Here is a 27,909-nt window from a genome sequence, read left to right as displayed (position 1 = left end):
CTTGGCTCTTAATGTGAGATGATGCCTGAGCACTTCTCTTGTTAAGGGTGACCATATCACAACATTGTGGAGCTTCGCCTGGAGTGAGCACATGAGTGCAGTGCAAAAACCTGTCCATCCCAGGAGCAGAGCATGAACTTAGCTCTCATGAATACCTCCTTGGTCGTTTCTAGGCAACCTGATTCTCCATTGTAACCACCCCGTGTCCTCTCTCCAATGCACACCGCACCCCACCACTGCAGACCCGACTGTGCATAGTATTGATTAGTGGCCCTTGTGTCAGTCAGAAAGGCACCATGACCCCTCTCTTGGAGACCATTTCTAAATAAGCAGCAAATTAAAACTTGGCATTTGAGGAACTTCAAGGGAGAGTGGGGGAGGGAAGACAAAGAGCTGTCCCAACAAACCAGCATCTGCTCTACTTTGAATGTGTCTGAATCTCTCTGCATGAGACATCTAACATGTGAAGAACACGTGTCGGGAGATGCAATGTTAGCTGGGAAGGGTAGTTTAAAAAGACAGAGCCGGCAGCAGGGCAAAGGCTTTGCAATACACTGGAGCTGTGTGAAGGGGCTGTGAAATGCCGGAAGGGAAACTTCAACCCATTATAACCTGTCTAGGTCCAAGCCTGGCCCTGGAAGGCAGCTGCAGCCAATTTCCATTCCTGGCTGCCCTCTGGTTGTGATCTCACACTGGAGAGGTGAAATTGACAGAGCCTTAGGGGAGACCAAGATGAAATTAACAAACCCTCTGAGGAGCAATCTCAGCTAGCTCTGTTTTTTTTAACTACTCTTCCCAGCTAACATTGCGTCTCCCCACACCTGACGAACATGTTCCGAGACATCTTGTTTAGAGAGACTCTCAGTCTTCACTATATGCTTTTATTAGGAAAACGATTAATCCAGATTGGAATCCTAGTGGACAGAAGGATTCAGAAAGCAGGCGGCATTCCCCACCAGCCAACCCTCCTCTGTAGGTGGGGCTGCCGTATTTCTAGGTGGGGTTTCAGAGAAACAAATGAGGAAATCAATACTGTAACCAACAACATCTTTTATCATCCTGTTGCCAAGCCCAACCTGTAGTTCAGTGTCTTACTAATAACAAAGTCTGTTTCTCTGGAAAAATGTTCAGGTGGGGATAAAGCAGAATTTAAGGTGGGGTGATGCACCCCGCTGCCCTCACCTTAACGGCAGGGTTACCTGAGAGCCAGAGCTCAGCCACAGGTGTGTCTCTGTATATTGCAGATTACAAGCAGCATATAGATTCCCGGATTTCTCCTGAATTCCTGGCAGCTTCCGCACTCTTCCTGGCTACCATGGTCCCTTCCGGCGTTTACATGAGGTGAGCAGAAAACACGGCTTCCTTTGGGCCGTCTTGTGCATTGGCTGATACTTTGGTCAGACTCAGCGAGCTCTTGGGGTCCAGTCCGAGGAAGCTAATATGTAGTAGGACTGGTTGAAAAAGATAAGTAGAAGCAACTCCAGTTGTTTGCCCATGCAACCAGGCCAGTTTCCAGCCACAGTTTATGGAGGGTATAATCTACTCTCCAGTTCACCAGACATGTCATTTGTCTTCAGGGCTTTTTTTCTGGGAAAAGAGGTGGTGGAACTCAGTGGGTTGCCCTCGAAGAAAATGGTCACATGGCTGGTGGCCCCGCCCCCTGATCTCCAGGCAGAGGGGAGTTTAGAGATCAGGAGGCAGGACCACCAGCCATGTGACCATTTTCAAGAGGTTCCGGAACTCCGTTCCACCGCGTTCCAGCTGAAAAAAAGCCCTGGTTGTCTTGCATCAGATGCTAGTAGCTTGGTGAGGATCTGTCACACAGGCTCCAGAGATGAGAGTTTAAAATCAGTAGAGCGAGTGTGATCCAATGGTTAGAGTGTTGGACTAGAGAGATACGGGTTTAAATCCCCTCTCAGCTGGGAATTCTGCTGAGTGACTTTCAGGCCAAACATTCTTTCAGCTTCACTTACCCCCCAGGGTTGTTGTTAGGGGGCTGATTCCGCACACGTAGGATAATGCACTTTCAATGCACTTTATCAATCGTTTGAGGTGGATTTTTTTGTTCCGCACATCCAAAAATCCGTTCCAAATGATCTATAAAGAGGATTGGAAGTGCATTATCCAACGTGTGCGGAATCACTCGGGGATAACTTATGCATTCTTTCCTAACCTCCTTGTAAGAAGGGCTGGATAAATTAAATGGGTCGAATAAGATATTGGGGCAACTTTTGTGGATGTACATGCATGTAAGCTGCTTTTTTACAAAATTACATTAATAATACCATTATTTTGGAAAAGAAAGAAATACAGTCAGTTAATACAAGATAATGAATGATCAGCAGAACAACTATCAGGATTCTTTTCTTCAAGACATCTGTGGTAAATTCTAGCCTATTAAGGCCATCCCATAATAGATTTTAAAAGAAATCGATTATTCCACAAATCAGTAAATCAGTTTTTCTCAAACTTACCCACCAATCCAATATTTTCCTGTCAAAATATTTAATTTTGACATAAACGTAATGGCCCAAACTCTTCTAAACCATTCCAACAGTAGACCCTGACTTTGTCCGGAAGGAATACAACGCATGCTGTTGCAGCAGTTAACAAATCAATGACTCATTCCAAAATTTGAATAAATTAGTATTAGGTAGCCAAACAAACATGACTTTAAGGATTAAAACATAAAACTTCCCTCTATGTTTCTAAATATGTCTGAGATTTCTTAGAAACAAGGTCTTATCCTAGGGCAGAGCCAAAACACATTTGTTAAATCACCAAGTCTATTGTTGCAGTTATCTTGTATGTTGTCATAATTTCTATTTAATCTACAAGAAGGCATATGCAATTGATAATGGGTTTTTTTAAAGTTCTCTTCACTCAGGAAATGTCTGACTAAAGAATACTTCACAGATTTAATTCCACTTTTCCCTAGCTATAATAAAATCTATATCCTTGTCCTGTTGTTTTTTTCTTGTCCCCCATAAACCCCACCATAATCTGATTCAAATTGAGGAGGAAATCATACGGTCTGCTTATTAAACTCTTAACTATGTCTGTTTCCATTATCTTTTCCAGTCTTGGCCTTCTCATCCCCCTCTCTCTTTTTTTCCTGTTAGAAACTCATCTTGCAGCTTCCGAGATGTGATGAGCATAGACGGCTCCACCTCTCCAGCGCTTCGCCTTTGCAACACTTACTGGAGCCGAGAGGTAGGGCCTTGTTTCTTGCAGGGCTGTCTGAGAGCCATTAAAATGCAAGTTTTGACTAAAGGCTCATATTCGAGTCCTAGAAATAGACAAGCATGTGGAGCAAGTTGTTTCTAGTGTTGGTAGGCAAACGTCTTTAGCAAGATGCCACTATTTCAGCAAAGCCCGGAACATGTGTTCTGTAGGACTGTGCTGGCTTTTGTCATCTGTGAGCTTTGTCTCCTGGGCCAACCCGAAGATCTGAATTGGCGGCTCCCTGCACTGCTGCAGCTGGCAGTGGACATCATTTGCCAGTGCCCTGATATTTTATGCTATGTATTTCTGTTTTGCTCAGAATCCCAATCTCCAAACAGCTGAGGATGTCAGCGACTTGTTGCTGGGGATGAGTTCGCAGATCGCTGAACGGGAAGACAATATTATGGTGGAAGATCTCAGAGGTAGAGTTTTTCTTCCATTTAAACGGCTAACATTTCTCAGAGTAGGGTATGTGTGTCTCTTTCTGACCGTTCAAAGGGGCCAGATCTTCCTCCATGCACACTTAGAAAGTGAAGTTTGCTTATTTAGTCAGTGGCTGAAATCTGAAAGGGGTAAAACTTCAAACAACTCACCTAGTCTCCCTTCCCATGATAATGAAACAGTCCAGTGAACCCGAAGCGTCCATCTGTAGGAGAGGTAGCACCCTGTATTTACTCTCTGGGCTTACCTCCTTCTAGTTGTCCTCTACATGGGGCGCAGTGATCATTTACTGTGTTCCATTGCAGGATGTGATCAGGCCTGATGCAAAGCCATGGCAGGAATATTTTTCCTCACAGGAGGCTGTCTGCTGCATCTCTGCATGAGTCATTGTTCTAGACTGGGAGGCCCTTCAGAACAGAGGTTCATGCGGATAAATGTGGCGGCCTCCTCAGAAGCAGGCAATACTCTTTCACCCTCTAAAATTAAAACATTATGAGGTAAAATAACGAAGCCAGCCTTCAATTTTAATTCAGAAAACAAGTTGTACTGTGATAACTGGGATTTTGAGAACGGCTGCATTTGCCAATGGCTAGCAATCCCTCTTGGATGCTTCTCTTCTAAAAAGGATGCCTGCCTGAACACTCAGAGAGAGCATTAACAGGGGCCCTGCAAAAGTCACAAGTGTGCTTTGCAGGGAGAGATGCTTCTGTTTTGCTGCCGCTGTGCACACCCTGCTTATCTTTGTTCTGCAGATTACTATTACGGCATGGTGAGATACTCCCGTACTGACTTTGTGGCCAGCTGGATCCAGCGCGGGCGGGACCTTGGTTTACCCACCTATAATAAAGCCAGGAAGTTCTTCCAACTTGACCCTGCTAATGAGTGGCACAAAAGCAATGCTGAAATCTTTCAGAAGAACCAGACGGTACTGAGCTAATGTTCTGGGAGAAAATAGGGGGGGGTATGCCAGGCAGTAAGAGGATCCTCCACAATCTGGGCTTGAGGATGGAAGGTCTTCTCAAGGACAGTTGCTCTCGGACTTCTGAGAGCTGAACTACAAGTGACAAAAGGCACAGATTGGACACTTGTCAGCTTCCCTCAAGTTTTGATGGGAAATGTAGGCATCCTGGTCTTGCAGCTTGGCTCTCCGACTGCTGTCCAATGGACTTTTCAACTGTCACTTGTCCAACATTCCGCCAAGCTGCCTACGGGCCAAGCTACACATGACGAATGACACTTGAACAGCAAGTGTATTTCTCCCTGTTCACTTGCCCTCCAACTCAATCCACTTGCCGTTCAAGTGTCATTTGTCATGTGTAGCTTGGCCCTACATTTCCCGCCAAAACTTGAGGTAAGCTGACAAGTGTCCAACCTGTGCCTTTTGTCACTTGTGGTTCCGCTCTGAGTGTCTTCATTCTACAGGAGCCTGTTTGCAGGACTGCAAGGGCACTAACGGTTGAGGCAGATGATGCCAGGAAACACAAAGACTTTCCAGATCAGACCTTTGATCCATTAATTCCAGCATCCTGTTTCACACTGTAAAACGGTTGCCTTGGAATGCTAGCAAACAGAGTGTAGATGCTGAGGCCTTTTTATGTTGCCTCCTAGCACCGGTATTCTGAGATTGACTGCCTCTGCATGTGGAGGTTCCCTTTAGTCATCTTGCCTGGTAGTCATTGATGGACTTCTCCTCCATGAATATGTTTCATCCACTCTGAAAGAGGTGAACACCAGTGGCCATCGCTATGCCCACTGGCTGCTCCTTCCACTATTGAATAGCTTGCTGAGTGAAGAAGTACTTTCTGTTGCCCGTCTTGGACATACTGCCTGGCCCACTTCCCAGTAACCCTTCTCTGACAGTCCAATTTGAACTTTACCTTTTTGTTTTTAGCTGCTCGAGGAACTCGCGGCCCTGTACAGAAATGATACAGATCGCTTGGAGTTGCTGCCTGGGGCTTTGTTAGAAGCTAACAGAACCCTCTTCCAAGCTATTGTCGAGGACCAATTTGTCCGCCTAAGAGACGGAGACCGGTTCTGGTTTGAAAACACCAAGAATGGGTAAGAGCCAATTGGCTTTAATTTATTCGTTTATTAGATTTCGTGCCTGCCCTCCCCACAAATGGGCTCAGGGCAGGTTACAACATTATATACTAGTACAGTTAATTAAAACCTTTGTGAGAATGCTCACTGGAATGCAGTGCATGGCACCAGGCCAGTTCGCAAAGATGGGGCAGGAATTTGTGACCCCTGGCTCCAGTCCCTGGAAGCTCCCACTAACCCAGTGCCAGCTCCTATGTATCTGCATGATACCAAAGGGGCCTTCAGCTATGTCTCTGTCTTTGGCAGCTGCAGCCTTCTTCCAATTCCTTTGTTTGGAGGGTGGGTAAGCAAAATCGGGCAGTGATGGCCATTGTAATGTCACCAGGAGTGAACATCTCCATTCCGGTAGTGTTGCTTTTAATGGATGTGGACCGCCCCCCAAAGTGGTGCCTGAGCCAGTGATAGACATAAAGAAGGCAAGAAGGACCTTATCTTGGAGGTGGGGCAGGATAAACACAGTGAATAGAGTGATTGATCCAGTGGGTATTCCTATTGCCCCAACACAGTTTCAGCCTGACGTTGGACACTTTTGCCCTTTACAGCCCAGAAAGTCTTGTTGCCTGGGTGGCTTGCTACATAGCTTAGCATCCTGCATAGTCTGAGGGCTCCTGGTTCTAGTCCTCACAGCTCCAAACACAGTTGCTGAATTTGAGAAGTTCTTTAGTAGACTACCTAATGATGAACAGGGAAGACCTCAATTTGGGACTTCACGAGCGCCTTTTCTTGGCTTTCCCCCAGGTTATTCTCTACTGATGAGATTGAGGTCATTAAAAGCACATCATTCCATGATGTTCTTGCTGCTGTTACCTATGAGAATTTAACCAAAATCCAAACAGATGTGTTTCTTTGGAACAACGGTGGGTATTTATTCTTTGCAGTGCTTTGGTTTGTTTGTATTGGGCCACTTTGTTTGGACTGGTTTCCCAGGATAGGGTTGATTGTCTGAGAATCTTTCAGATTTGAGCTATTGAACTTTTTATGCCTTCAAGATGAAAAAATTCTGTTTTTACATTCACTGCTCTGAGCCTTTTGAATGGGACAGATGAGTAATTCCTTTTTCAAAAAGCTCGGAGTAGAGTGTGGATGGAAGACACGAGCAGCAAAATCTGTCGTTGCTGGTGTGTTGGTTCTTCCCCACACCCTTCCCTGAGATGTTTGCTTTGGGAGCATTTTTATAATGACATTCCTTCCATCTTGGGGCAAGCGAGGTTTGTTTATTTTAGTATCAAACTCAGAAATCTCCTGCCTCTGCCATTGCGGCGGTTTCCAGAATTACAACACAATGTCACCTCTGCTTTCCCATACCTGTAAATCTGGATCCACTGAGATGCAGGTCTACCTTCCACAGCAAAACCTAGCACTAAAACAGAATCTCAGTGGCTCTTTAGCTCCCAACCACGATGGGAGCAGAAATGAGACCACTAGTGAATGCAAGTTACAGTTTTGTGAAAAGTATAATATTAGATGGGTAATCTTGTTGGCCTGCAGTAGAATAGGAGGATTTGAACCCAGTGACGCTTTAGAGACCAAGAAGATTTTCAGAGTGTAAGCTTTCAAGAGCCAGAGCTGGTTTGCATAGTCTTCCAGTTTTCAGAGGAACATTCTTGGGAGAACAAGAGACTACATTAGGTTTACACGGCTGCTATCCTCTCTTTCTTCCCAGGAGACCCGTGCTCGCAGTATCAGCAGTTAACTACACAACTCCTGCCCCCCTGCATACCCCTAACCGTCTTGGATTACTTCAAAGGGAGTGGAGCTGGATTTGGGATTCTCATCGTTGCACTCTGTTGTTTCCCTTTAGGTTAGTTCCGGTTTGAGTTTTTACTTTCTTGCAAGGCAAATTCTGTACCACTGAGCCACGGCCTTTCCCTAATGGGCGGTGGTGCTCTCTGGGTGGAGGAAACAAGACACCTGCTAGAGCAGTTGCCAAAACTTGCCCTGGTTACATATAAAGCCAAAACATGCCCGGCTAAGAAGGGCCCAGTTAACGTGACTTAACCTGCCACGGAGTCTTGTGGTCTTGTTCTCTCCCCAGTGAGCTTGCTCATTGCTTGGATTGTTGCTTTTGCCCGGCGAAGAGACTTCAAGAAGCTGCAGAAGAAGCAAAGCCCCAGCGAGCGGTCAGAAGCGGTTTCAGAGGGAATACCAGGTGAGGCACTTCCCAAAGACCTGCCCCGGCAAGGAGGCTGAACAGCGCTTCTCCCCCTCCTTCCTGGTCAATGCCTGCCAAGCACTCGTTCTTACAACATTATTACATGCTCCCTACTTCTTTCCAAGAAGGTCAGAGGACTTTGTGGCTCCCTCTCTTCTCTCAATCAAGAGGTCGCTGAATTTATAGCTGCATGCCAGCGTCGCCTCGCTCAGTACTTGGAGTAGCCAAGATCCCTTGAATTTTGTCCCCTCCCTCTGCTGTCATCTTGGTAGGGCTCTGTTCATGCAATCAGGAACCCACTTTTTCAATATTTTCAATAGCACCAAGAGACCACCCCCCTACAATATTTATTACTATGTACTTCATTTATACCTCACCTTTCTCCCCAGGGTAGACCCAAAGTGGCATACATTGCTCTCCTCTCCTCCATTTTATCCTTGCAACAATGCAGTGAGGTAGTGTCATGGATATAGCTAGAACCATTGGGGACAGTTGCTGGATATGACCAAGAAATTCATTCAAGATGTCTTTGCGCACAGAAACAGGGCTAGCCTGGCCCCATAACTAGACAGGCCACAAAGGGAGTCTAGAGTCCTAGAATAGAACAACCTTGGAGAGGGGCATAAAACAGTTGTATTGCCAAGTGTAGATTAGAAGACCTATCTAACTCATAGCAATATATACGATGTACCAAGGCCCAGGTGGTATGTGGGCCTTGGTACTAGAGTATCTGAAAATGGCAGGAATGTCTAACTTTATAGAAACTGGCAGTATTACTCAAGGAGAGGTGTACTGGCGGAGGGCCAAAAGGTATTCAGATGTATGAGAAACTTGTCATCTCTAATTTTACATAGACTTTGTTAAGATAACAAGTAGCAAGAATGAGCTAAATATTGAAGATGTTTCGAATATGGATACTCTTGTTTGACGTATGAAGCCATAATATAATTAGCCAAGAATTTGAGTCTTTGAAGATAGACAGCTATTGCTGTCTGAACCCCTATAAATATGAAACGCTAAACAGATAGAGAGCTTCTTAGAAGCAGCTTCTTGTCTGTGACCTTCTCATCTTTGGGTAAGGTATTTTTTTTGTATTCACATAATTGCTCTCCTTAATGGTTTCTGTAGTTGTTATAATGGATGGTATGGTTCTTGTTCATTGAATTGTTATCAAGAATACTAAATAAACATGTTGTAATAATAAAGGCTTAGAAGGGAAGCAGAGATCCCCTCATTGTATTATTTGTATACTATACCCAGTAATGAACCTAAGACGTTATCTGTGGTGTGCCTCTTGCCAGGAATTAAATTGTTTGATATAGGAAAGCTAACCAGATGCTCAAGGCTTCTTAACTGCATGCCTACCTCAGAATCAAGCCTGACGAGAGTCATCCAGAACAGTAAGTTGGGCTGAGAGCTTCTGACCGGCCCAAGGTCACCCAGCAAGCTTCCTGGTAGAGTGGGGATTTGAACTTGGGTCTCCCAGGTCCTAGTCTGACGTTTCAATTGCTACACTACACTGGCTCTTGGGTGCATGCAGAGCTGTGTACACATAGTCTTTTTTCTGACCTTCTGTTAATGTATGCAAGTCTAGGTAGGGCCTACCATGTGCATTCATTGTCCCTGTTTGAGATGATGGTCCCCAAAGGGCTACCCTGACTTGGATGGCCCAGGATCTTATCAGATTTCAGAAGCTAAACAGGGTCAGCCCTGGTTAGTACTTGGATGGGAGAGCACCAAAGAAGACCAGGGTCATTATGCAGTGCAAGAAATGCAAACGACCTCTATTCAGTTCTCTTGCCTCGAAAAGTCGCTGGGGTCACAAGTCGGCTACAGCTTGATAGCACTTTACACACACATACAAAGGACTCTTGTTGGGAAGATCTGACCTTCATGTGCTTCTTTCCCCCAGCTTTTGAATGGCAAGATCCCAAGAGCTCTGCCTCCCAAGTTTACCTCCAGCTGCACGAAGACAAGGTCATCAAAGTGCTAGACAGTAAGCTGGCAGTGGTCCGAAGCATCAATCTGAGAAGCCAGCAGCAGGTGGAGACGATTTTATCCAACAACAGAGGCAACAAGGCCTTGCTCCTGAAGATCCCCAAGGAATATGACCTGGTAGGCAGCAAGAGTCATGCAGAGCAGCGCTTCCCAAAGAGGCAGGCTTGGCAAAGATCCTGCATCTCCTTCCATCTTTAAAATGCAAACGGCAGGCTCGTGCCACTTCCCTACACTGGGCTGGGGGTTGGACTAGATGGTCTGTATGGCCCTTTCCAACTCTATGATTCTATGATTCCATTTGCCTCTGGGACTGTGTGGGAAAGAAAGGGGGGTTAACTTCTCAGTCCCCATTCAGTTCAGATAACTGAAACCAGCTCCCTCGCTCTCCCATTTGTGGTGTTATTATTATTTTTGTTGTTGTTATTTTCAAAAATGTATACAAATATATTTTTAAAAGTTATACCAGTATTGATAGATAAGTCACAAGTGAGAAAAATAATCAAATGTATTCGCCTACAGGGAATTTTTTTCATGAGTTCAATAATGCAATTCTATTTCTCATCTAATGTATCAGGATTGCTATAACTAACCAATATTTTTAACCTTGTTAAGCAGTAAAAATCCATCCACTTTTCCATCAAATCCTTTTTTATTTTGGTTGTTTTAATGGTTTCCATATTTCTGCTAGAATAAACCTAGGTAAAAATAAGGTATAAAATACAACCTTGTGATGTTTTACCTCTCTGTCCCTATTCAGTTTTGATCATTAAACTGGCTCCCATGCTACTATTCGCATTTTAAAGGGGAAATAAATTGCATGTCTTTTAAAGTAACATCCCTTCCCTGCCCCTGCCCCTCAAAATGCTAAGTAACAACACAAGAAGCCCAGTTTCGATTACCAAACCCAAGTAGTGATATTATTTACAAATACAAACCAACCATGCCTGCTGGTTTCAGCAGCAGCACCCAACCTGAGCTCTATCACCTTGTTTCCTTAGGTGCTGATGTTCAGCGGAGAGGCAGAGTGTAGAGACTTCCTTGGGCACCTCAAAACCTACTTAGAGAGAAGCAGGCTGACTCTGCACATGTCTGAGATGAAGGAACAGGAGTTGCTGAAGAAAGCTGTTACCAAGGAGCAACGGAAGCACATCCTGGAGATTTTTTTCCGGCATTTATTTGCCCAGGTATGCTCAGAAGTAAGATGATTTAGAAAGAAAGAAAGAAAGAAAGAAAGAAAGAAAGAAAGAAAGAAAGAAAGAAAGAAAGAAAGAAAGAAAGAAAGAAAGAAAGAAAGAAAGAAAGAACAATCGTTTGTTCATCTGTCCATTTGTTCATTTGAACAAACATACACACACTTTGGCTAGCTGAGTATTCAGCACCATGGCTGGAGGATGCCAAGTGTGCAAACCAACTTCGCTATCTTCGCTAAATGCTATCTTCTTTCTGGTGCTAAAATTACTGCCCTACAAAACAATATCTAAAGGCATAATGGCACACTGCAATGTTTCTAGGTTTGCCCCAGTAGGTTTGCCAACTCTGAGTTGGGAGATTCCTGGAGATTTGGGGGCTAGAGCCTGGGGAGGGCAATGACCTCAGCGGAGAATAATGCCATAGAGTCCACCCTCCAAAGCAGCCATTTTCTCCAGGGGAACTGGTCTCCGTAGTCTGGAGATGAGTTGTAATTACAGGAGATCTCCAGGCCCTACATGGAAGTTGGCTACCCTAGCCCCAGGTCCTGTCAACTCAGATGTAGGGCTGGCATATCTGTGCATGAGACCCCAATTTGTATCAAAATTATATGGAGAGAGATCTCTCCTGTATCTTTTCCCCAACCTGAAACAGCATTGGCAGCTTCTATTTGCCCCAGTGGGGAAACTTATATGTACATGTGAGAGAAATAGTGGCTTTCCAGAACTCTTCAATGAGGCTTTGGGGAAAGCATCATGGCTGATTCCGCACACATTGGATAATGCACTTTATCAATCGTTTGAGGTGGATTTTTTTGTTCCGCACACGAAAAAATCTGTTCCAAATGATCTATAAAGAGGATTGGAACTGCATTATCCAATGTGTGTGGAATCAGCCCATAATTAAGGCAAGATGGTATTTACTAATTTTATTATTTACTTAAAATATTTATATCCCACCCTTCTAAAATGACTGGCTATCAATAGAATTAAAAGAAATACTCCAAGAATTAAGCAGCTCAAATCAGCTGACAATTAAAATAATTTATCAATGTAAAAACAACAAAACATGCCATAATTGTCTCCCACTGTCAACAGATGGGTGTATTTAAATTTCAATTCAGCAGCCTGACCAAGTTTTTAAACAAAAATCTCTTTGGGAAAATTAAACAAGTCCTTTCAAGTTCTTTGACAAGGAGATTTTTATATATGTTAGCAACTGTTATCTAGACTGATGCTTTGAACTCTTCTCCCAGATCTTATCCTCCATTTTCACAAAGATTTGTTTTGTTTTTTAAATTTCTGTATCTTCCCTATTCACTAATATTCACTACAGACCTCTCTTCTGCTATGTGCCAGACCTTCTGTTCCATAGAGATGTATTTCCATGTTTCCTTCTCTTGCCTTTAAAAAAAAGTGCATGCTGAAGCAAAATTAACTGTTTTTTAAAAAGATTGCACAAATAAGCTCTGGGCAAATCTGGCACCATTTTTTTTTAAAGTCTACTTGGCAAATGTAGGGGACTGGGAGAAAAGGATGTGGGCAAGTATTGTAAATGGGCTTTGAGTATAAAGGTGGCAACGTAGCGTGAAAGGAACTTGTACTTTGACAAGTTCAATTTCCCATTGTGGGGATCAGTATTTAGTGCTGTTGTTTGTTGAAGACTAAGGAAGTACTCTCAATTCCAGTAATATCAAATAGAGTTTGCAAAACTGTCTCTATGTGAATAATCCCATCAATGTTCTACACCGTTGAGAAATAATTGGGCCCTTGATGACTTTTCCAACTAATATTTGCAGGACAAACAACTCTTCTCTCTTCTGCAGGACAGGGCAAGGCACCAAGAGAAGAGAAGAGTTGTTTGTAGATTGCCCTGTAGGAGTGCTAGACAGTTCCTGAAACCTCTTTACGCTTGCTTTTTTAGGTCCTGGACATTGACAGATTGGATGCTGGAGAACTTAGCTTGGAAACATCCGAGAAAGTCAAGGAAGCCTTGAAATGTGAGCTGAGCCGGGCTGAATTTGCAGACGCGCTGGGGCTGAAGCCCCAATCCATATTTGTGGACTCCATGTTCTCTCTCGCGGATAAAGACGGCAACGGATATATTTCCTTCAGGGAATTCTTGGATATCTTGGTGGTCTTCATGAAAGGTGACATTTTGTGATGCCAACTGGAAGGATGGGATGGGACAGGCCCATTGTCAGAACATCTGGAATTCCATATGAGCAAAACATTCAAAATGTTTGTTACCCAAATAAAACATGCACATTCCTTTTTGACTGCCTACCTTCCTGCCAAGTAAGAGATAGCAGTCTACCATTCTTGAAATATATTAATATAAGTACATTCCTAGCCTGCCGTTCCTCCAGTGAGCATAGGGCAGCATGCATGCATCTCTCTTCCTCCATTCTATCCTCTCAGCAGCCTTTGAGTTAGCTTAAGCCGAGAGAGTGATTCACTCAAGTTCACATAGCAGGTAGGGGTTTGAAGCCTGGCCTCCCCGGTTGTTGGGCTAAACTAGATGTGACAGCATCCTTGTGGCTGCCAGAAGGATGCGGACACCATTTTTAAGTGATTTTAAAAATGCCATGAGGGTCCAGTCCTGATGAGGCCCCAGTGCAGCTCTCATGTGCCAAACCAGCTGTGCAGCAGGGTGTGGGGCTGTTTCAGCATATGATAAGGCTGCAGGGGGAAATGAGAACCTCAGCGAGGTAGTTTAGACTGAGTGAGAGTAAATGGAGTCCAATGCCCTTTCTACAGTCACCCTCTGAGGACAAAGGAAAGGCTGAATTCCTCTCTGAAATGATCACAGAGAGGGAGAGAGAGAGAGAGAGAGAGAGAGAGGTGAATTCAGAAGCAACTTCTGGATAAATGGTGTTCTGTGATAAGCTGTGTTTATCCTGATTTTTTCCCCTTCATCTCTCCCAGGATCTTCTCAAGAAAAGTCCAAACTGATGTTCACTATGTATGACATTAATGGAAACGGCTTTCTTTCCAAGGAGGAGTTCTACCGGATGCTGAGGTATGTCCTCTCGTCTACTGCCTTAGGCAAAGAATCGTGGGCATCGCAAACTCCCAGGTCCCCCCCCCCTTTGGTTGTAATGCTGGAGAAAAATCTGATAGGGGTAGCGTTCTCCTGGACTCCAAACCATTTCCCCTGCTGAAGTTTTGCGTCTGTTTTTCTAAGTCCGGCTTCAGGTAGTCATAGTCTTGATCTCAACTGCTGAGGGAGGAGATAGGTTGCTTTGCTCTGAAAGACAGAGGCACAGGATGGACAAACTTCCATATCTGAAAAAAATGTGTTTCTTTATCAGCAATTCAAGCTTAGCCCAGGTACTGAGCCAGCACATTCTAATTAAAGCACAGGGTCAAATTCATATAACTTACATCGGGGTTCCCCAACGTGGTGCCCATGGGCGCCACAGCAGCTGTGGTCACTCTAGGTGACTGCCTAAGTTAGCCTAATTGATGGGCCAGCCCTGGTGGCATCACAAGCTGGCACTAAGTCCCCGTGCCTGCAGCTGGGCTGCTGCTTCTGACACCTGCTAGTAAGAGTACAGCCTTCCCCTCCCCCTCTAACAGCAATCAGGGGCAGACGCTGGGATATTCCTCATAGAATCATAGAATTGGAAGGGGCCTTACAGCCCCTTTAGTCCAGCCCCCTGCCCATTGCAAGAAGCTTCTCCTCATGAGCTACTCCTACTAAACATTACCCTATTCTGGTTCTGGACCCTCCGCTGAACCTTTTCTAACATGACGGTCTGCTGTGCTCCCCTCGGTTCTAGGTCCTTCATCGATATCTCTAACAACTGTCTCACACGGGATCAGACTGAGCAGGTCATTGAGTCTTTGTTCAGAGAGTCGGGCTTCCAAGATAAGGAGGAGCTGACGTGCGAAGATTTTCACTACATGTTGCGGGACCATGACAACGAGCTCCACTTCACCCAGCTCTGCATTAAAGGTCAGCAAAGAAGGAAGATCCAGATAAGACTCAGAGAGGTGTTGTGTGTCTGTGTGTCTGTGCTCAATAGTGCTGATGCCATTGCTCTTCTACAGCAGTTTGGGTGTTACGCAGGCACTGTCCTGACCACCTCTTTGCCTATGGGAACACATTTGCTGCAGAAATATGTTGATGTGGTGGTCTGTTGCCAGCCTGACAGCCATTGGCTTAGATGCCATGATGTCAGAGCAGCCTTGGGCTAGGCAATTTAATTTAGAAATTAATTTATTATTTGATTAGTCACTGCTCAAGATCATTTGATCATAGGAACTCTGAAAAGGAAAGGAAACCAGCCAAATAAGTCAATCCCTTCCCTTTCTTCCTCATTCCCAAGCCTTGATATGTTCTTGATGATAGATTAAATTTCTTTTCTGTCTCCCAAAGGCGTTCCTGACAGATTCAGACAACACATGAGCAATCGTGTCTCTTTCATACAAAAGGACAAAGATACCAAGTAAGCTATTTGCTCATCCACCAATCTGCTGGCGTCCCTGTAATATTCAGCTTGCATCTACGGTTGCCAGACCCTTACTCAGAGTAGCCCTTCCAAGAGAGTTAAAGAAAATAATCATGTCCCCTGCTGTTATGAAACATCTGCACTGTGTTCTTTGTTGCAGTTGTTGTGCAGTGACCTCCAACACACAATGCAAAGCGTGCTGTAAAAGAAGTGTTTTCTTTTGTCCGTCTTGAGTTTACCATCCACTAGTTTGGATGGGTATCCTGTGTTTCCAAGTATTACAAGGAATGGAGGAAAAGTTCTCTCTAGTCACTTTCTCCTCCATGAGAGAGGGCTCTCATGAAGAGAAGCTGTAGCCGAAATGTGTGTGTGTGTGTTATGTGCTGTCAAGTCACCTCCAACCTATGGCAACCCTATGAAGGAAAGACCGCCAAACTGTCCTATCATTGGTTGTTGTGGGTTTTCCGGGCTGTATTGCCGTGGTCTTGGCATTGTAGTTCCTGACGTTTCGGAACATTGTAGTTCCCCACAAAAGGGAAATGTCAGGAACTACAATGCCAAGACCACGGCAATACAGCCCGGAAAACCCACAACAGCCATCGTTCTCCGGCCGTGAAAACCTTCGACAATACATTGTCCTATCATTAACAGACTTGCTCAGATCCTGCAAACTGGAGGACGTGGGTTCTTTTCTTGAGTCATGCCATCTCATGTTAGGTTTTCCTCTTTTCCTACTATGTAGGGAGCACAACTAAAATGAGAAGCAGTTTTTCCTGGGAATCTGGGACACTGCTTTTAGAGGGAGTCCTTGGCCCTATTCTGATGCACTAGAGCAACTGTTTTCTGGCGTGCAGCTCACTCTTTAGAGAGCATTGAGAAGTCACAGATTATCATTCATTTAAAAAGTTTCTCCTTTGGATTGTAATGACCTGCTCCCTTGCAGCATGTTCCGAAACCAGGAAGGCTTCTCAAATACAGGCCGAGTAGCACCACATATGGAATGCATGGGTCAAGAACTGCGGAAGCGGCCAGGCAAGAAGTAAGTGTATTTTCACAGAAGTTGACATTATTCTTTGATAGAGCCAGAGCTGGTTGGCATCTCTTCATGCTAAGCCTAGGACGTGTCTGAAGCATAGCTAGGAATGTGCATTGTACATGTACAAAGCTGTCTTATGTGGAGTTTGGATCCATCAAATTGGATGCACCAATGGGCACCAGCTCTTTGGTAGAGACAGGTCTTTGCCAACACTTGATATTCTTTAATTGGAGATGCCAGAGATTGAACCTGAGCTCATCGTCTTTGTGTGTGGAGACAGTGTACGCATAGCATGATGTATGAAGCTGCTTACATGCTCGGCAACCCAGAAAGGAAACAAGCCACAGGGCTGGGCACATGCAAATAGCCTCAGGGAGAATTTGCATTTTCTGATTTATCCTTGGAACGTGTGCCATTACATTTTGCAGAATTTCCCTATTGCTCTAGCTGCCCTCAGACTTTACTGTTTTTGCCTGTGGCTCAACATTCTTCCGAGGGCTGTTATCTCTTTCTGTCTGACTCAATGGGAGACAAACATTTCACTTGCACGGTATTAACACTGTGAGAGTTGACTGGCTTATCAGTAACTGTTTGGCTTGGGGTCAGTTTCTTAGCCACAGAGCAGGGCAGGCCCTGGTGAATGTCTGCGTGTGTTGCTCTTTCCATGGCGATAAAGCATTTACAGGTGGAGGAAGCCTTCTAACTAGATCACCTGCAAGTGTCGTACACGGATCTTCATTCAGTAGTTGAGGAAGTGGCGGCTTTTGAGCTGTTTTAGATTCCTGAACAGGCTTAAGGAACTGACATCTCAATGGCTCCCATGCTATTAATTTATTTTGTGACAGTCACCCTGTATGGTGGCCTGTGAGGGCCTCTGGTGGTTGCCAGCCAAGAGCTCGAAGTACTTTGCTGACTTGGAAATAAGTACAGGCACTCCATCTAGGTTCACACATATCTCTTTGTAGCAAAAAAGCAATATCACTCTTTCAAGCAGGTTTACAGCACACGCACACACACAATTCATATTTCCTTGCTCACTAGGATCCCTCTTTCCAGCCCAGCCTGCTTGGATATTTTCAGACTCCTGCTGTTTGGGGGGGAGCTAGTACTACCACTTCACCACTTTGCACAAAAGGGTAAAAAACCAGGGGTCCCAGGGGCACTTTAGTGACAAACATAATTTATTCCAGCATAAGCTTTCTTGAGACAGAACTCCCATCATCAGAAGCATGAATTCTGGAATGGAGTGCGTTTGGTTCGCTGCAGCCTCTGATTGTGAACTCTCTGAATCATAAAGGCTGATGCATAAATAAAATCTGTCAGCTTTTAAGCTGCCACCAGACTCCTGCACAGACTGAGATGGCTAGCCCTCTGAAATGCAGTTGCATTTCAGCAATCTGAGATGTTAGATGGTGGCTTTTATTTGTTAACAGACACCCTCGTCAATTCGTCTCTTTGCACCCCCGTTTACTCGAATTTTGACTCATCCAAAAAAAAGTTCTTTCCCGTCTTCCAGGTCATCTGTAAGTCAGCCGCATCTCTACACCGAGGCTCGGAGGGAGAAGTACCACAGGGGCCTTGTTCATCAGAAGATCCAGCAATTCAAACGCTTCATTGAGAATTACCGTCGCCACATCATCTGCGTGGTGATTTTCTCAGCCATCACGGCTGGCGTCTTTGCAGAGAGGGCTTACTGTGAGTTACCAGACAACCTATCGGTGCACAGCCAGCCACTAGGCCCGGGACCTAGAATGGCCAGCCAAGGCTCGAACTCCACATCCTCACACAATGAGGAAGGAGAAATGCTTGGCTCCAGGGGAGGCGGACTGTGGCAGCCACACCTAAGAGTGCCACGTACGTATCTGCTTGCGGCACAAACTAACGCCAAAGTAGTACTGAGACCTGCCTGCAAGTAGAGCTTTATTAATAGGTTACAAGGGAAGTTTGTTGACCAAACTTCCTGGCCCTGCTGTAGCGGCTGCTTTCGTAACTTGGGCTTGTAGAGACTGGGTTATGGCGAGAACTGTTCTTAGTCCAAACGCTGTTGCTGTAATAGGGGGAAAAGGTGATGCACCCCCACTGTAACCCCAAACCTACCCCATCTGGCAGCTAACCAATTATAGCTGCTTCAGATCCTTGACAATAATTTTGCATTGCAGCATGTAGCTAAACAAGGCACAAAAGCATGTCTGTAAATCAAGTGTGCAGAAAGAGGGTAGAAGCATGTAAAATACCCTCCTCAGCATTCTGGCTTCTACCACTAACTGGTTTTGCTATGTCCCCAGACTATGGATTTGCATCGCCACCCACTGGAATTGCCGATACGACCTTTGTGGGCATTCTCATCTCACGGGGGGCAGGTGCCAGCATCTCGTTCATGTACTCGTTTATCCTGCTCACAATGTGTCGGAACCTCATCACCTTCCTACGGGAAACATTTTTCAATCGCTACATCCCCTTTGATTCTGCTGTGGACTTACACCGTTGGATTGCAACTGGGGCCCTGATCTTTTCAGGTAGACTTTAGGACTCACAGATGCTCCCTTGGGGCCACCTCCCAGTTCAGAGGTTTATTGCTTTGGTAGATGGAGTCTTCCTTCAGTCACCATGGCCACTGATAGACCCAAGAATCTGACGAATCCCCTTTTAAAGCTGTCTATACTTGTGGCCATCACTATATTCACTGGCAGTAAATTCCACCTGGTCAAGTGAAAGAAGTATTTCCTTCGGTCTGTCCTGAATACATTGCCCATTTCGTTGGGTGCTCCCAAGGTCTAGTATTATGGGACAGCCTGTATCCTCTTTCTTCAGCAGAAAGGTAGCCTAGAAATCTAATACATAAATATTCCAGGTGAGCATTCAACAACTACAAAACAGCTCCAAAGATATCGATAAAGACAAAACAGACATGCAAACCCTGTGGGAAGGGGGGAAATCCTTGTGTTACTTGATCAAATCATTTCCTTATTATGCATATGCACGGATGGCAATAATGCCCGTCTCGAGTCACATTTCAAAGAGATGAAATTTCTGAAGAAACTGACTCAAAAAGAGAAGCCAGCTAGCCAGTCCTGAAGGCAGAGACACATCTTAAATAGATGTTCTTTATACAGTTGTTTTCCGTGAAGAAGAATGAGCCGTGTATGTAAATACATCTACATAGTGAATTGAAGACACTTTGAAAACTGGTTAGCCATCTAGGGTTCCCCCAAAGGAGGCTGGTAACTGTAATTTTGTTGAGGGTGTAGATTATTCTTTGCAACATGTTGTAACTCCATCACAGCACTACAGGCCCCATGGTGTTTGAAACTGCTTTTTTTTTAAGTTAGCAGTGTAGACACTTCTCTCTCTTTCCCTCTCTCTTTCGGCATCCTGCAGTCCTGCATACTTTGGGCCACGTCGTCAATGTGTACATCTTCTCAGTTACTCCCCTCAGCGTCCTGTCATGCCTCTTCTCTGCAGTTTTTATAGATGATGGGTGAGTAGCAGGCAACTCAGCCCTTCGTAAGGAAGAGCTTTTGAGTTCCTCGAGGTATTCTAACAGTAGCATCCAAAGTAATAGCTCCAGGATGGGAAATACCTGCAGATTTGGGAATGGAGCCTAGGGAAGGTGGAGTCCGTGGAGGGGAGGGACCTCAGTGGGGTATAATGCCATAGAGGCCACCCTCCAAAGCAGCCATCTTCTCCAGGGGAATTGATCTCTGTAGCCTGTAGTAGTAGTAGTAACCCTACTAGTAAGTATAGTGTCGGTAGCATCTTTATTGTAATGCCTGCTTCTGCATTGTTCTGTTCTACGTTTTTTGTGTCAATCACGACATTACATTCTGTCCTTTCCCACCCCTTTTCTCCCAGGTCCCAGATACCCCCTAAGTACTACTGGTGGTTTTTTGAGACAATTCCAGGTAAGACAAAGGGAAAGGTGCAGGACTGACTGACAACACTCGTTGGCCCTTTAACCTTATCCTGAGTTTCACTTCGCTCTGTCTGTCTCTCTCCTAGGCATGACCGGGGTGCTGTTACTAGTCATTCTTGCCATCATGTATGTCTTTGCCACTCACTACTTCCGGCGAATTAGTTTCCAGGGGTTCTGGATCACTCATCACCTCTATGTGGTTCTCTATATCTTGGTAAGTCACATCTGAGCTTTGCCGGATAAAACTGCCAATGTGCCAAGCAACATGCAAAGAACTCACTGCTAACTGTTTGCAGATTCCAAAATAAGAAAGTGAATGCTCTACAACAGGAATAACTTAGGCTAACGAATCTACTTTAATTTGTTCCAGTTGCAAAGCGTAGGTTGGGGGAGGGGAGGGGCTTATAAAATTTGGCACGTCTTTTTTAACAGATGCTGAGGAAGGGAAGAACATGTAACACATAAGGAGATACAAGTATTCGGAGCATAAGTATATGGAGGGAGAGTGCAATTACATATATGAACACAAGAAATCCCTTTATACCAAGTCAAATATTTGGGAGGGGCTGTGACTCAGTGATAAGCTTCCTTTGCATTCAGATTCAGTCCCTAGCATCTCTATTTTTTTGAAAAAAGGATCAAGTAGGAGTTGATGTGAAACACTCGTTGCCACCATATTTACAGAAAAAGATGCCATACCGTGACTGCGCTGTTGGGTTAATGTGTTCCCCCTCCCAGGTTATCATCCACGGTAGCTATGCGCTGATCCAGCAGCCCCGTTTCCACATTTATTTCATCGTCCCGGCTCTCATCTATAGCGCAGACAAACTCATCAGCCTGAGCAGGAAAAAGGTGGAGATTGGCGTGGTAAAGGCGGAGCTCCTCCCTTCAGGTAACGTGGGATCGTTGACCATTCCTACTGAACTTCTACGAGGGATTGGCTCCTGGCAGAGTGATGCCGGTACCTGTGTGCCTATTGCTTTTCCTCACATGGGATGGCTTGGCCTGTTTTCCACATCTGCTTCCTTAGAGCTAAGCTACAAGTGACGCCTGACACAGGTTGGACACTGGTCAGCTTCCCTCAAGTTTTGATGGGAAATGTAGGCATCCTGGTCTTGCAGCTGTAATGGAGAGCCAAGCTGTAAAACCAGGACGCCTACATTTCCCATCAGAACTTGAGGGAAGCTGACAAGTTTCCAACCTGGGTAAGACGTCACTTGTAGCTTGGCTCACTATTTCATCCCTTACAGTGAGGTTCCTTTTGTCAAAGTGGATGGATTTGTAGTAGCTGTCAGCCATTCACAGCAAGGCCTTCTGGCTCACTCTGTGATCCAGGACAAAGGCTGTCATCTGCTTAAATGTTCAAAGGACCGGTGCCTCTAGCCAATAGAACTTTACCTTAGTACTATTATGTCTTTGTGCACAATTATATAATGCTATAACGTTGCCTGCTGCAACTATGAAAGATGCAGAGCCTCTGTCCATTCAAAGAGATGGCAATCAAGCCCAGGTCTCTTTTTAAGTCCATTACTGTGTTGTTGCAAGGAGAGCTCATCAGTGCAGTCACAACCCAGAAGGACATCCCATTCTTTCTTCCATCCTAATGCATTTGAATAGCCCTGACCTGGATAGCCTAGGTAAGCCCAATCACATCAAATCTTGGAAGCTAAGCAGGGTTGGCCTTGGTTAGTAATGGGATGGGAGACCTCCAAGGAACACCAGGGTTGCAGAGGCAGGCAATGGTAAACCAGCTTTGTTAGTCTCTTGCCATGAAAATCCCATCAGAGGTTGCCATAAGTCAGCTATGACTTGACAGCACTCTCCAACACCACCAATACACTTTAGTACATTGCTTCAACTGTGCCTTCTCACTATGCACAGTCCCTATTGCCCAGCACCCATTCCTATTAAATCACTGTCCCTATTTTTCCCCTATTACATTTCTATCCCACCTTTCCTCCACAGAGCTCTGAGCACCATACATGGTTTCCCCCCCATTTTATCCTCATAGCAATCCTGTGCAGATAGGTTAAATTGATAAGAACATTAGCCTAAGGTCACCTAGTAAGCTTCCTGGCTAAATGGGGATTTGAGCCCAGGCCTTCCAGCTCCTAGCTCAAGATTCCAACCACTACCCCCACTGGCTTTCACACTTGGAGGGATGCTTTACTAAAAAGTTGTTAGCATGAGCAGCTGGAGCTGTTGTTCTCCAGTGTTCAGCTCCCTCTCCATTTGTGTGGATCCAACCAACCTCCAATTAGCCTTCCCCCAGCCTAAGGATCTTTCCTCCAACTTAAGTGGCTCTTCCTCCAATGGAAGAGCCTCTTATTCTGGAGGAAGATCTTGGACCTTCTTGGAGGATCTGTCCCAGCATCCTTAGAAGTTACAATTGATGGCAGATGCTCAGGAAGCCCGTTTCCCCCTCTACCCTCTTGCAGGGGTCACTCACCTCCAGTTCCAGAGACCCGAAGACTTTGACTACCGGTCTGGGCAGTGGGTACGGATCGCCTGTCTGTCCCTGGGGACCACTGAGTACCACCCCTTCACTCTGACCTCTGCTCCCCACGAGGACACGCTGAGCTTGCATATCCGAGCAGCTGGGCCATGGACAACCCGACTAAGAGAGCTCTACTCCCCAGAAAGCGTAGCAGAAATTGGCAAGTACCCCAAGGTAAGGCTGCATGTGGTTTTCTTTTATTTCCCCCTGCCTAGAGTTTAATTCAGGAAAAATCGGTGCCTGGGTTTTCTAAACAGAAACATGCCGTTTGCCTCCTCAAGCTAATCCCTGAGGTCTATTATTTTTTCCCAGTAGTTAAAGATCTGAGAAAGACTTGCCCAAGACCTCCCAATTGGGGTGTTTTGGGGGGGAGAGGGTTAAGGTAAAACCCAAGGGTGGCATCTCTTCTCTCCAGATCTCCCACATCCCAGGCCAAAATTTTATCTAGGAGCCAGTGTGGTATAGTAGTTAGGGCAGGAAATTAGAGAGCCCAGTTACCCATTCAACTATAAAGGATGCATATTGATTTCGACACAGAAACAGATTATAAAATTCTGACTCTGTCAACCCAGCCTGTTGTCGGAACAATGGAGGTTACTTCTTCACCTCTGTTTCTTGCAGCTCTACCTAGATGGGCCTTTTGGAGAAGGGCACCAGGAGTGGAACAAGTTTGAAGTGTCTGTGCTGGTGGGAGGAGGCATTGGGGTGACGCCATTTGCCTCCATCCTCAAAGATCTGGTCTTCAAGTCATTGGTTGGCTCCAAGATCCCCTGTAAGAAGGTGAGGTTGAAAGGACGGGAAATGCTCTGGTAAGGGACTGGTACAGCTCTCTGAGAACCTGATGTGCCTCTCAGAAGGAGGGGCAATCAGACACTAGAGGAGGTGGGAATTCCCATCAGGATACATGTAGCTTATTAAAGCATATACATTTATCCAGCAAGGCAAAGAGCAGCTCCCTAGAGCCATTTCGGTGTAGTGGTTAAGAGCGCGGGACTCTAATCTGGAGAGTCGGGTTTGATTCCCCACTCCTCCACTTGAAGCCAGCTGGGTGACCTTAGGCTAGTCCTAGTTCTCTGGAGCTCTCTCAGCCCCACCCACCTCACAGGGGATTTTGTTGTGGGGATAATAATAACACACTTTGTAAACTGCTCTGAGTGGGCATTCAGTTGTCCTGAAGGGCAGTATATAAATTGAATGTTGTTGTTATTGTTGTTGTTGTTGTTATTTCAAGCTGGCCAGGAAAAAAGTGTGGAGGGGAAGGTTTAAGAGCCCCCTCCCTATGTGCCATAGTACATCTCCTGAATTGTCCCTCAATGTACCTGGGAATTTAAGTGCAGCACAGAACACCCAGTGCACAGGTCCCAAGGGCATACATGGGGTGGACCCGTAAACATCATGTAGTCAAGCCATCAGGCCTTCCCCGTGGGTGCTTTAAACTGTGCCATCAGCTACGGGGAACAGTCTTCTTTGTTCTTGCTGGACCACAAGAGTGAGCATCCCAAGTTGCACTGTCCCTCTTTCTAGCCAGGCAGGCACCAGGACTGGTTTCCCTAACTTAGGGATTCTCAGTACGGCTGATCTTCAAGAACTTGTACTGTACTTCTTTGGATCAGAGCACAGCTTAAGAAAACTCCTGTAGCTGATGCTCTGCTGAGATGAGCTTGAAACTCACAAGCGATACTTCGCTTACTAGGCTTGGCAGATCCAAGGGGACTTCAGCTATGAAGTTCTAATGATGAACGCCTACATTGGCTCAGCATAAGCAATTCTCAGGGATTGATGGCAGCTCAATCCAGTCCAGGGTTGAAAAGAATGAGAGGAGTTAGAAGGAGAGGAGGAATTCAGATACATAAGAACAGATCCAAAGGTCTGTAATACTGTTTCTTTGAGGGTGCCGGCGATAACTGTCTCTCTCCTCTCATCCTTCCCAGATCTATTTCATTTGGGTGACACGAACGCAGCGGCAGTTTGAGTGGCTGGCCGACATAATCCGCGAGCTGGAGGAAAACGACCAGCGTGAACTGGTGTCCGTCCACATCTACATCACTCAACTGGCAGAGAAATTCGACCTGCGCACAACTATGCTGGTGAGTCCTTTGCAAGCCAAAAACTCAGGACTCCACAATGCACTGGGCCCTATCTGCTTCTCCAGGAATGGTCAAAAGTTGCATCTCAGAGCCAAGCTACAAGTGACGCCTGACACAGGTTGGACACTTGTCAGCTTACCTCAAGTTTTGATGAGAAATGTAGGCGTCCTGGTTTTACAGCTTGGCTCTCCATTACAGCTGCAAGACCAGGATGCCTACATTTCCCATCAAAACTTGAGGGAAGCTGACCAGTGTCCAACCTGTGTCAGGCGTCACTTGTAGCTTGGCTCTCAGTCCCTTTTGCAGAGGCTGGCGTTCCTCCTGGCCCAGTTCTACTCTGGTTTCTATAATCACAGTGGCAGACTCCAGGGAGAGCGGTAGCGTTGTTCTCTGTGCTCTGACTGCATTCTCTTCTTTTTCTTTCTAGTACATCTGTGAGAGGCACTTTCAGAAGGTCCTGAACCGGAGCTTGTTCACAGGCCTGCGGTCCATCACCCACTTTGGACGGCCACCCTTTATCCCCTTCTTCTGTTCCTTGCAAGAGGTCCATCCAGAGGTCAGTAGCAAGAAAGGGCAGAAGCATTCTGAGAGCAGCCAGTGCACGGGGAGTGATAGCAGGCAAAGAGGCAGAGCCCTTTTAAGGAATTTTGCAATTTGCAAGGGCTATAAAGGGATAGAGTTAGCAGCATGTATCTTAACCTTCTGCCCAGCCAAGTCTGAAACTTTCCTCCAACAGAAGAACCAGTTCTGCTAAAAGTCTCTGCTCCCCACACTATCCGTGGCCCTGATATATTGCACGTTTCTTCCACACACACACACGAGTTCCTTTGTGAAGATAAAGTACATATTGGGGGATCAGATCTTTGTTCCCCACTATTTCATGTTCTTTGGCACTGAGAGTGTTTTTTTAACTGGAGCTACAACTGAGGCAAAGCCCATGAACTCATGAAACTTCCTTATACTGAGTCAGACCCATGGCCTGTCCAAGTTGGTATTGCCTACTCTGATCGGCAGCTGCTCTCCAGGGTCTCAAGTAGAGGACTGTCCCAACACCTGCTCCCTCTAACGGAGACTGAACCCGGGAGCTTTCTGCAACCTCTTTTAGCTATGACACCCCTCCTAGCTTGGAGCTCCTCTCGAGGAGGGGCATGAATTTTGCGGCTCACTCACCTTTTACAGCGTTCGTCATTCTGAGAGGTTCTTTCCCTTGCTTTCAGGTTAAGAAGATCGGGGTGTTCAGCTGTGGCCCTCCAGGCATGACTAAGAATGTGGAGAAAGCCTGCAAAAAGATCAACAAACGGGATCAGACCTACTTCGTGCATCATTATGAGAACTTTTAGGCCTCTGGCTGACTCTGCCCCACATTTTTGGGGATGGCTGGCATGCAACTGCTTGTCGTGCCCACCCATTCCCCTTGCTATTTTTGTAACAGACACATTTCCAATGAGAGGGAAGTTTGGAGGGGTGACAGTCATATTTTAGTGCCTTGAGGACAAGGGTGCTTCTGTCCCTACCAAGAATGTCGGGGCCTGAGAAGTTCTTGGTAATTGCCCATACCAATTGGGAAAATTTGCCCCCAGACCACATTTGGAGAACACCCAGATCAATGCCATGCTCAGATTGTTTTAACTGACGGTACGGAAGTCACCTCGGAAGCCCTTGATAGACATATTTTAAAATAAATACCCTATTTACTTGAGACTATTCCCTTCCTCCACAAACGTCATCAAGAAAAAGTGGGGTCCATCTTAAATTCACATGCAAGTTATAGTTACATGCAGTAATTAAAAACCTTTTATGGATAAGCTTTTTTTAAAGTGATCATCATAGGTTCCAGGTCATCTTACTTTGGGTAGATGCAGTATCCCAATGCTACAAAACCTAGAAGAAGAATCTTCTTAGCCTGTGGCAAGGACAGGGACAAGAGATTTGATGTCCAAAAGACTCACAGAATATCTGTTACAAATATATAAATGTTTGAAACAGGGTTTGCCTTCCCTCAAAGAACTTTGTAGATTAGGGTTGTGAAAGCATTTACGAACAACCCATAACCCTCTTTCTACAACCTACAGCTGCCAGGGTTCCTCTGCTGGTAGTTAGGATAGTTGAACAATGTTAACTGTGGTCATGACTGTAGGCTAGAAGTATGCCCTGGGCACTATGGAGAAGTCTAGCAAACTTTGGGATACCGTATATAGGCTTAAAAACTAGTTTAATAATTAGGCAAAGCAGCTAAAGCTTGGGTTACAATTTGCACACACATGCACCCGTTAAAGCAGTGGCCTGAGCGTCTCAGAGTGTGATGCAGGTACAAGGATGTAGTGGCTTCTCCTGCTTGTGTTGAATGTGAGAGATGACTATGGAACTGACAGGGAGAGTCAAAGTCAGCCAATCATTTGCCTTACACACCTATGGTTTTTTTCCTTCTAGCAATAGGAATTTCAGAAAACTGAAACTCGCTGTTCTAAGCTAAGTATCAGTATATCTTTTAAATATGGATCTTCCACAATACTGCTGAGTTTTGAACTTGTTTGTTTTGCTCTTTTAGTTAACTGTAAATGAATAAAAAGAACCGAATTAAGAACTGCTAATAGTGTTGAGAGATTTGGTAAATTATTTAAAGCGTAAGACACTGGCCAGCGTTGCCAGCTCTGAGTTTGGAAATTCTTGGAAATTTAGGGGATGAAGCCTGGCAAGGAGAGGGTTTGAGGAGGGTCCTCAGTGAGGTATAATGCCGTAGAGTCCAAAGCAGACACTTCGTCTAGGGGAACTGATCCCTGTTGCCTGGAGGTGAGTTGTAAACCTGGGAGATCTCC

At 45.4% G+C, this 27,909-nt stretch overlaps 1 protein-coding gene across 1 annotated transcript in view; it reads left to right on the top strand.

The window, feature by feature from the left end:
* Positions 1–27,684, top strand: part of DUOX2 (dual oxidase 2) — a 37,216-nt gene extending 9,532 nt beyond the window's left edge. Inside the window, exons 8-33 of the mRNA XM_055002300.1 lie at positions 1,245–1,341; positions 3,123–3,213; positions 3,545–3,647; positions 4,419–4,591; positions 5,558–5,724; positions 6,505–6,623; positions 7,430–7,567; positions 7,802–7,915; positions 9,831–10,033; positions 10,915–11,100; positions 13,028–13,253; positions 14,032–14,125; positions 14,889–15,064; positions 15,488–15,557; positions 16,504–16,599; positions 18,113–18,291; positions 18,882–19,112; positions 19,975–20,074; positions 20,449–20,498; positions 20,596–20,723; positions 21,248–21,401; positions 22,948–23,180; positions 23,628–23,786; positions 24,938–25,093; positions 25,521–25,649; positions 26,311–27,684. Coding sequence (XP_054858275.1) covers positions 1,245–1,341; positions 3,123–3,213; positions 3,545–3,647; positions 4,419–4,591; positions 5,558–5,724; positions 6,505–6,623; positions 7,430–7,567; positions 7,802–7,915; positions 9,831–10,033; positions 10,915–11,100; positions 13,028–13,253; positions 14,032–14,125; positions 14,889–15,064; positions 15,488–15,557; positions 16,504–16,599; positions 18,113–18,291; positions 18,882–19,112; positions 19,975–20,074; positions 20,449–20,498; positions 20,596–20,723; positions 21,248–21,401; positions 22,948–23,180; positions 23,628–23,786; positions 24,938–25,093; positions 25,521–25,649; positions 26,311–26,433 — 3,695 coding nt within the window. The 3' untranslated portion in view covers positions 26,434–27,684. The remainder of the gene's footprint in view (positions 1–1,244; positions 1,342–3,122; positions 3,214–3,544; positions 3,648–4,418; positions 4,592–5,557; positions 5,725–6,504; positions 6,624–7,429; positions 7,568–7,801; positions 7,916–9,830; positions 10,034–10,914; positions 11,101–13,027; positions 13,254–14,031; positions 14,126–14,888; positions 15,065–15,487; positions 15,558–16,503; positions 16,600–18,112; positions 18,292–18,881; positions 19,113–19,974; positions 20,075–20,448; positions 20,499–20,595; positions 20,724–21,247; positions 21,402–22,947; positions 23,181–23,627; positions 23,787–24,937; positions 25,094–25,520; positions 25,650–26,310) is intronic.
* Positions 27,685–27,909: the final 225 nt, after the last annotated feature.

Source organism: Eublepharis macularius, chromosome 18, assembly GCF_028583425.1.
Source record: "Eublepharis macularius isolate TG4126 chromosome 18, MPM_Emac_v1.0, whole genome shotgun sequence".
NCBI lineage: Eukaryota > Metazoa > Chordata > Lepidosauria > Squamata > Eublepharidae > Eublepharis > Eublepharis macularius.
The sequence above is the reverse complement of the archived record's forward strand: the minus strand, read 5'-3'. Positions and strand labels throughout refer to the sequence as shown.